At 51.0% G+C, this 9,175-nt stretch overlaps 1 protein-coding gene across 1 annotated transcript; it reads left to right on the top strand.

The window, feature by feature from the left end:
* The first annotated feature begins 444 nt into the window (after nucleotides 1-444).
* On the top strand, nucleotides 445-7,216 carry TBX22 (T-box transcription factor 22). The gene is made up of 8 exons (XM_064670172.1): nucleotides 445-743; nucleotides 842-965; nucleotides 1,303-1,404; nucleotides 1,618-1,792; nucleotides 2,049-2,213; nucleotides 2,442-2,506; nucleotides 2,586-2,671; nucleotides 5,428-7,216. The coding sequence occupies exons 1-8, from the start codon at nucleotides 608-610 to the stop codon at nucleotides 6,036-6,038; spliced, it is 1,464 nt and encodes a 487-aa protein (XP_064526242.1). The 5' UTR covers nucleotides 445-607; the 3' UTR covers nucleotides 6,039-7,216.
* The last annotated feature ends 1,959 nt before the right edge of the window (nucleotides 7,217-9,175 follow it).

The raw sequence follows: 9,175 nt of genomic DNA, 5'->3' as shown, positions 1-9,175 counted from the left end.
GGCAGAGGGGGGGCACGGCTCCCTCTCTTTTTTATCTCCTTTTTTCCCCTTTCGCTTTTACTTCCCTCCCGTTTCTCTTTCTTCCCTCTCCCTTCCCCCCCTTTTTTTCTTTTTATTTTCTCCTTTTCTCTCTTCGTTTTTATTTTTTTTTCTTTTTCCCTTTTGCGCTGTTTCTGGTTAAACGTTATTTGCACTTTTGTTGGAAAAGTGGCCCCTAGTGTGCAATTATGTCAAATTTCTTTGAGTTTTACAATTTAATGGAGAACAGTAACTCTTTTATTGATCCTAGACGGGGCCGGCTCCTCTTCCCCCTCTCCCCCCACAGCCCTCCCGCTCTCTCCTCCCTCCCCCTTCCCCCCCCCCCGTTACTCCCATGAAATGTCACTCAATGTTTCTTATGCTCCCACCAGTTTCCAAAACAAACAGAGGAGGCTGCAGCCGTCTATTGACTCAGTTGGATGCAAGAGGATCTGGCGGTGGCCGCTGCCCCCCGACGGGAGCGGTGCGGCGGCCGGGCGAGGGGCGCTGGGTGCGGGCCGGGATGGAGCCGCCGCCGCCCGCCTGAGCCCCGCTGCGGCCCGGGGGGACCCCCGGCAGCCCGGGGGGGATGGCGCTCAGCTCCCGGGCTCACGCCTTCTCGGTGGAAGCCCTGGTGGGCCGCTCGGCCAAGAGGAAGGTGCCGGAGGGGCGCGATGAGGAGCCCAGCCCCGGCTGCCGCTCGGCCCGCAGAGCCCCCGAGGCGGGTCGGTACCGGCGGGACCCCGGGGCGGCGGGGGGCGAGGGCCGCCCCTCTGCCCCCGCAGCCTCCCGAGCAGCCCCCTCCCTTTTGTGTTTCCCGCAGAGAAGCGGCCCAAGGCCGGCGCCGAGGCGCGGCCGGCCGGGGTGCAGGTGGAGCTGCAGGGCTCCGAGCTCTGGAGGAGGTTCCACGACATCGGTACCGAGATGATCATCACCAAGGCCGGCAGGTACTGACCCCTCGGCCCGCCCTGACCACCCCCCGCCGCCTCGCTCGGGCTTTGCTTTTCCGTTACCTTTTATTTTCTTTCTTTTTTTTCCCCCATATTCTTTTTTTTTTTTAGGGGTGCGGGGGGTTGTTGTTTCTTGGGTTTTTTTTCTTCTGTTTTGTTTTGTCGTTTGGGGTTTTTCTGTTCTGTTGGGCTATTTTTCTTCGTTTGCCCCTTTTCCCCCTATTTTCGTTGAGTTCGATTTTTTTTTTCCCCGCCGATGCCCGTTTATAGTTTTCCAGCCCCTTTTCGGCCCGTAAGCGGCAGCTCTTGCTCAGCCCCTTCCCTGTGCCCGCAGGAGGATGTTCCCGTCGGTGCGGGTGAAGGTGAAGGGGCTGGATCCGCTGCAGCAATATTACATCGCCATCGACGTCGTCCCGGTGGACTCCAAAAGATACAGGTAAGGAGGGACGGGCGGGGACCTCCCACACCCACGCGGGTCCCCCCCTGCCCGGCTGTCCGCGGTCTGCGCTCCGGCCCGGCCGGGGCCGAATGTGACACGCTGGGTCGCACGGGGGCCCCGCACGCACCTATAGGTTCTATAGGTGTGCCTGGGTGTGGGGGCAGGTGGGGACGGGCCCTCCGCCGCCTGACCGCGCCCGGCCCGGGCCAGGTACGTCTATCACAGCTCGCAGTGGATGGTGGCGGGGAACACGGACCACTCGTGCATCACCCCGCGGCTCTACATCCACCCCGACTCCCCCTGCTCGGGGGAGACCTGGATGAGACAAATCATCAGCTTCGACCGGGTGAAGCTCACCAACAACGAGATGGACGACAAGGGGCACGTAGGTGTGGGGCAGTTCCGACGAGGGGAGGGGGCTGGGGCAGAGCATCCCCCCGGGGGGGCAGAACATCCCCCCGGGGGGGTAGAACATCCCCCCCGGGGGGCAGAACATCACCCCGAGAGGCAGCGCTGGGAAGGTGGGGGGCCGATCCCTCCTGCCCCGGGTCTGAGGGCTGGGTCTCACCGACTTCTCGCCTCGGGTTTTCTTCCTGCCCTTCTCCCTCCGGGGGGTCTCAGCCGCCTCTCACCCCGCACAGATCATCCTGCAGTCCATGCACAAGTACAAGCCCCGCGTCCACATTATCGCCCAGGATTCTCGCTTCGATCTAGCGCAGATCCAGTCGCTGCCGGCCGAGGGGGTGCAGACCTTCTCCTTCCAGGAGACCGAGTTCACCACCGTGACGGCCTACCAGAACCAGCAGGTATGGGGGATCGGGGGGGCAGAGAGCCCCGACGGGACGGGGAATCAGGGGGATGGAGAGCCCCAAAGGTACGGAGAACCGGCCGAGGGGATGGAGAGCTGCGACGGTACCCGGGGGTTATGGGGATGGAGAGCCCCGACGGGACGGGAACAAGGGGGACGGAGAGCCCCGATGGCCGGTCCCTCCTCACCCCGCGCCCCAACGGCCCCTTTCGCTCCCACCCTCCAGATCACGAAGCTGAAGATCGACAGGAATCCCTTCGCCAAAGGTTTTCGGGACCCCGGCAGGAACAGGTAAGAGCCAGGGCCGCTGCGCCGCCCGCCCCACCGAGCCCCCGGTCCCACCGCCTTCACCCCGCTGTCCCCCCCGCAGGGGGGTCCTGGATGGGCTCCTGGATTCCTACCCGTGGCGGCCGCCCCTCGCCCTGGATTTCAAGGCTTTCGGCGCAGACAGCCACGGTAAGTCCTGTCCGTTGCCTCTCCCGCGGGCTCGGGGCTCCCCGCGGGGCTCAAACCACCAGGATGACGCGGTGGGTCCAGAAAACGAACCATTCGCCGTTTGGGGATTTAATACCGCGTGGGCTTGGACAAAATTCCTGTGCAAATCGTTGAGAAGAGCGGGAAGAGCAGGATGACGGCGCTGCCCGAGCCCCCGGCTGAAATCAGAGTGAGATGGGCAGAAAAAAAATCTGTGAGTGTGCAGGAGGCTAATTTGGAGTCGGGTTGTTACGGCTTTGATCCTGTTCCACTAATTGCTTCCAACCGGTTTAGGAATATCAGCTGAAAACGTGGGAATAGTGACGGCCGGTGTCTTCTGCAGCGGCGGCTTCTGCGCCGACAAACGCGTTATGCAACAAAAAAGAAAATTATCTGTTATTAGGATGCAGCAGTCCCACCGAAACGCAGGGAAGAGGGGAAAGTTTTAAGGGAAAATGTTCTCTCTCATCCTGGCAAGCGCACACCGGTCCCTTACAGCCCTTTCCCGTAAAACGACTTTTGGAAGTAATATTTGAAAATTGATTATTCATAGCGCCGAAGGAAAAAAAAAACTTAACAGCTTGTTTGCACGCTGGAGGCTCCAGCTTGGGTTTAAAGTCGCTGGTTTAAGTCTCGTTTAGGTTAGGAACTCTTCTAAGTCTTAGGACACACCAAGTCATCTGTGTCTGCAGGGAACTGCTGCAAAAAAATCACAGGAAAAATTCATGTTCTGCAGGCGAAGAAAAGGGGACACAAAAAAATCAGACTAGGGAGAAATTAAAAGGTTTATCAATTATCAAGAGAATTAGATTTTTTTAAATTATCATTATTATTAGTAGTAATTTTATTATTAATGTTAACGACTATAATAATAATAGTAATAATAACAATAATAAAAATTTTATATCTACAAAATATTTTATTCAAAAAGCCCCTTTTGAACCTGTTTGCCAGCACTGGGGAGAGAAACTGGTGGAGGAGCTGCAGTGGGGAATGAGGCGACAGCAACTGCAATGCTAAAAGATGCTAAAATATTATTGTACATATGTTAAAATATTTGGGCTACCTGGAAATTCTAATTTATTTTTTTTTATGCTTGTCTTAATGTAATTGGTATTTTTTTTCAGGGTCAGATTCCTGGACTGATGTAAATATAACAAAATCTCCAATTCTATTAATGCTAAAATTATATTTCTGAAGAAAAGCCGAAAAATAGAAATCCCAAAGCTCTATAACCAACAGGCAAATTTAAATGAAATTACAATCAACGTCCTGAAGAAAGAATTGGCCATTAACTTTTGATTTTTAAACATAACAGAAAGGGCAGAAAACATCTGCTCATTGAGCTGTTCTGTCCTCTCTGCTGCAATCCCCAGTCCCAGATTTGTTCTGGAAGTTGGGTGATATTGCTTAGGATACTGTAAAGCAAATCCTACCCCTGGTTTGCTCTGCTGGATCCAACCACGTAGGGATTCAGTCACTGCCTCCCACTCACAAATATCGACTCAGTCACATTATTCTCCATAATCCAAAGTCCCTGATTCCTGGAGGGCATCAGGATGTGTATATTGGGAAAGGACTGGATCCTGCCCTGCTGGTGTCAGGACTGAAACCCCACTGACATCAGCCGGGAAGGGTGAGATCCTCAGGGCACAAAACCTCCCTGGATTCCTGAGCCTGGGTGCTGATCTGGGAGAGGAAATTAATTTGCACCACGTCCAAAATCTTTGTGGGTTTTTTTTAAGGTCTTTTAAGGTTTGCTAAACCTTAGATGTCAGTTTGATTTTACAGTGGTGGGGTTTTACAGCCGATTCCGGGTCGCTGGTTGCGCATAAATTCCGATCAGATCACATCCAGGCAGTGCATCGCTTGGAATTCAGCGTAAATAGGGAAAGACACGTAGCACAAATGGATCCACATTCCCTTCTTTCCTTTCCCAGTCACTTTGGTAAGAAATTAAAACAGAGAGGGAGAAAAAGAAACCCTCTGGAAGGATTTGGTAATGACTGTGCAGCGGACACACAGCTCCTTAAAGGCAGGAGATCAAACCAACATCTGTGTAGCACCAGAACTGGCTGCCCTGGAGCACCATTCCCACCTCAGAGCAGCCATCTCATCCCTGTCTCAGCTTTGCTCCTTGGTGTTGCTTTTCTACCGAATTCTGAAAGTGGTCATTCATCCCTTTCAGAAAGGGGGATGTTAAAATGACATGTGGGTTTAAGTTTCTGGAGACACCGATAGCATTCAGGGCTACATTTCAAATTGCTTGGGAAGCCAAGTGAAATGAGTCAATTCCTGTGAGCAGGGAGGTACAGAAAATTCTCCATCAGGCTGAATATGCTTTTTTGTTCTTATATCCAAGGGGGAAAAGCTGTCTGGAATTTGCGTGAAAAATAGGGAAGCTGAAATAGCCCTGGTGTGTAAGAGGGGAAGGTTATCAGTTGCACAGCCAGGTACGGACCCATCAGGTGCGTGGAACTGGACTTCACAGCGGTCCCAGCCCATGGAATGGGATTAGCCATGTGTGAATATTGTTCTTGAAGTAGTGCCGAGTAACATCAACAAATAATTTATGGATAGATCTCCCTGTTTTCCAGGAGCTGGTTTTTGGAGTGAGTTTGTGCTTGGATGGACACTGGCAGCAGGGAGACGTGGAGTGGGAGCAGGAGTCCTCAGAGGGTTCCTTGGCCGTGGACACCAGCCAGCTCAGCCTGGATGATTTCTCTTTTCCTTTTCAGGTGGGAGCTCCAGCTCTTCCCCGGTGACCTCCAGCGGTGGGACCCCCTCTCCTCTGAACCCCCTGCTCTCTCCCTCGTGCTCCCCTCCCACGTTCCACCTGCCAGGGAGCAACATCGGCGTGTCGTGCCCCGAGACCTTCCTGCCCAACCTCAGCGTGCCCCTCTACTACAAGATCTGCCCTACGAGCTTCTTAAGACAACAGTCTCTCATCTTCCCGAGCCACAAAAAGCTGGGAGGCACCAACCCACACCTCTTACCCCACTTCACGGTGGATGTGCCCAAACTGTCCTCCCTTGGCATAACCAACCTGAAAAGCGCCAAAGCCGAAGACTTAAACGCTCAGTGCCTGCAAGTGCCCGGCTCTGCTGGTCAAATGCTGTATGGATTACATGCATCTGGAAACATTTTCCCATCAAGTCCCATTGCTCGGGAAGCACTTAATTGTTCTTTACATCCTCCATATGGCCTGTATGGTTATAACTTCTCTGTGCCATCCAGACTGATGAATGCAGGAGGCCATTTCAAAGGGAGTGACAGCGTCCCGGCCACTCTGAGCGAGGGCAGATGTCACCACTCCAGCTGGCACCCCACAGTTAACCACTGCCTTTAGTGGAATCACAGAATATTCCTAAGCATTGATATGTAAAGCAAGTCCTTCCTTCCTTTCATACCCACGGAACTTGTTAGTTATTGACTCTGAAACACTTCGTGGTACAGGAGAGGGATGTCCAGGCTTTTAACCCTTTCTTTTGTGGGCAGATGTGTCGTGGTGTTGGGAGGGTAGAGGATTCGGAAGGGTGCAAGATCTTGGAGCATGGACAGTCTGAGATGACCCACAGCCAAGTGATCCCTTTTGATCCTGTTTATGTCACGGTTGTAGGTTGAGAGCAAACTGTACAGTCACCTTGTTGATAATTGCACTCTCAAGTGGGACTGGAGGCATCTGTATTTCTACAAATATGTTTTCTCTCTCTCGCTTGCCTTTAATCAGCTCAGAGTCCTGAGGAGCTGCTGCTCACTCACTCCAGTTTTACCCCTGGGGAACTGCTGCTCACCTACTCCAGTTTTATCCTTAATTTCAAAGGGACTGTCCAAGACCTGGAGTCGGCAAAGGAGCCACATTTGGCCAAATGCTCGAGTGTGCTCTCAAGTTCCCTTGGCTCTAACGGGTCCTAATTAATGACATGAAAGTGCCTTTTCTCCAGGATCCCGTGGGGATGTAAATTCAAGTGTCTGCTGCCAGGGCAAAGAAAGGCAGGATGAAAGATGGATGTGTTCCTACCACGTGGGGAGAAGGTGGAGGGTGCTCAAGAGCCTTTCCAGGCCATGCCCTCCAGCAGCACTGGCACTGACAGCGTGGTGGGAACAACAGGGATGAGGGTCACACATCCCTCCCACGGCAAAATGGATCCATGCCGAGGGACCTGGAGGATCCATCTCGGAGAGCTGTGTGAGATGAAACACCTCCAGGAGCCCTGCAGGACACTTTTCCTACCCAGTGCTCTCAGCTCCAGAAGATCCACCTGGGATCACATCCATGAGCCTGTGTCCAAGGGAAGGGGAAAGGATGCTCCTGGCTTAGTCCCATGGAGAACACAGATCCTTTATGGAGAGTTACAACTCCACAGGCCCCAGAACATGAGATTTTCAATTCCTTCCAAAAGTCCTGTCTGTTTTATTGTAACCTGTGGATATTCTTGTTATTCCTGTAAATAATCTGCAGCTCTCAAGGGCACAGTATAACTCACAATAAATCAGGAGACAGGTTTTTATTCTTTATTTGATCAATGTTCAGTCTCTACGTAAAGTCAAATTTATTACTTGATATGTGGCAGAGATTGGAAAATAATGCTTGACAGGGACCAGCCACATTTTGGGATTAATCCTGTATTTACAAACACAATATTATAGAGGGATTAGGTGCAGGTTTAAGACTCAAAACTGATATCAGAGTTTTGCTTTTATTTTCATTCATAACAGACAACAAATTAAGAACAGAACAAGCAATATCAAAAGCTGTTAAAATAACAAAAAGTCACGCGTTGACTTTCATGAGACTTTGCTAAAATTCAGACAACGTCATTTTCCCTAATTTTCCTGCTCTGGGTGTTCACAGAGCCCCCAGTGATACCAGTATGAAATAGTGGGCTGTGCTAAATGGTCTGTACAACTGTAAAACTGAACAAACCTGCTTTCTCATGCTATTTCTTAGCAGTTTATCTCACTGTTTTTATTAAAAAAGAAAAGAAGAACCTTCTGTTTTCCTTTGGGAGTTCTTATTTCCAAGCCATCCCTCATCTTTGGTGGTGAATTCCCATGGCAAATCCACTGCTGGCCCTGGACAGACTGTGTCCAGCTCCCCATGGGCTGAGTGACCACCTCCCAGCCCCAACATGTGGTTGTACTCTGGAAGGCTCTTCCAGCTCAGTCATGGATTTGTGCAACGGAGAACTTCCAATTTTCCAAATCCTTCCAGTTGCGTAAGATATTCCAGAGTTGCTGGCCATGAGCTGTAACCCAGTAAATCAGTGGCTGGTTAAAAACGTGGCTGATAATGAGTTGAATGGATATTTTTATTGTGGTGATTTGCTCCACCAAGAACTGCTGATTCCAGTGGAATTGGGTTGGGTTTCGAGGTGCCTTCGTGGGTCCCGTGGGATCACGGGGTTTGCCACCCTCCCTCATCACAGCAGCTTGGAAAACACACCCAGAGCCTGCTCCCTGCAAGGTATGAGTGTGTCCCACGGGTGCCACAGTTTGGATGCTCTTCAGGCAAACCCATAAATATCAATTTGTCCATACAAAAGGCCATCGTGGCTTGAGAGGCACTGTCTGATCCAGGTTATCTGAGGTTTATTTCCATTCCCTTTGCCTTTATCTCCTGGGTTTATACTTCCAAAAATCCCTGCAACTAATGAGAAGGATGTTGGTGGTGTTTTCAGGCAGTTGTAGCTCTCTGTCCTGTGCCACTGTGGTCACCTCAGACCAGCCAAGGCTCCCTGACCCATATTTTCCACACCCACAGCAATGATTCAGCTGAATGGCTCACACTTTAGCATGGATGATTTTACCTATTTGAGAAAAAACTGTGCCCAAACCAGCAGGTAATCTCCACACTACATTCTCAGGGTGCTTTGTAAAACAGCCACTGCTGGGAGGCAAGTGGCAGAACTTGAGAGAGTAAGACAGAATAATAAATATTAGTTATTAAACGTGCAGCTGGGGGAACCAAGGGTGATATTTACAGCAGGACCATGTGCCTGTAAATACAATTACGCATGTGCTGCTTTGTATTTCCTCCCACAAACATTATTTGAAAACTTGTGGCAATTTCAAAGTTCCCAGTTACCCAGTATTATGGTGCTATTTTTAAATGGAAATGGGGGGAAGTAATCAAAGGGTTTTTTTTAGGGATTAAACTTGCTAAACAAGCTCAGCTATTAGTCATTTGACCTTTCCCAAGAGGAGCTGGAAGTTATTTGGGAATATCTGACCCCATTTGTAGCACTCAGCAAATAAAACTGGTCGTACCAAGGGTGTCACGTCCATACTCGGCGCCGGGATATGGGGTGGACTCAGTGCTCAGTCACAGGGGGTTGATTTAAAATCCAAGGAGACAAAAAACCCCAGCAATAACATTTTTAATCAAAGTGCAGTTTTACTCTCCAGTTTCACACAAATTTAATGCATCCATCGAGGGGGAGCCAAAGGCGTGGAGGGAGCGTCGGATGTCGCTTTTCCCGATCG

Source organism: Pseudopipra pipra, chromosome 13, assembly GCF_036250125.1.
Source record: "Pseudopipra pipra isolate bDixPip1 chromosome 13, bDixPip1.hap1, whole genome shotgun sequence".
Lineage (NCBI taxonomy): Eukaryota > Metazoa > Chordata > Aves > Passeriformes > Pipridae > Pseudopipra > Pseudopipra pipra.
Note: the sequence above shows the minus strand (reverse complement) of the source record. Positions and strands in the feature narration are given on the sequence as shown.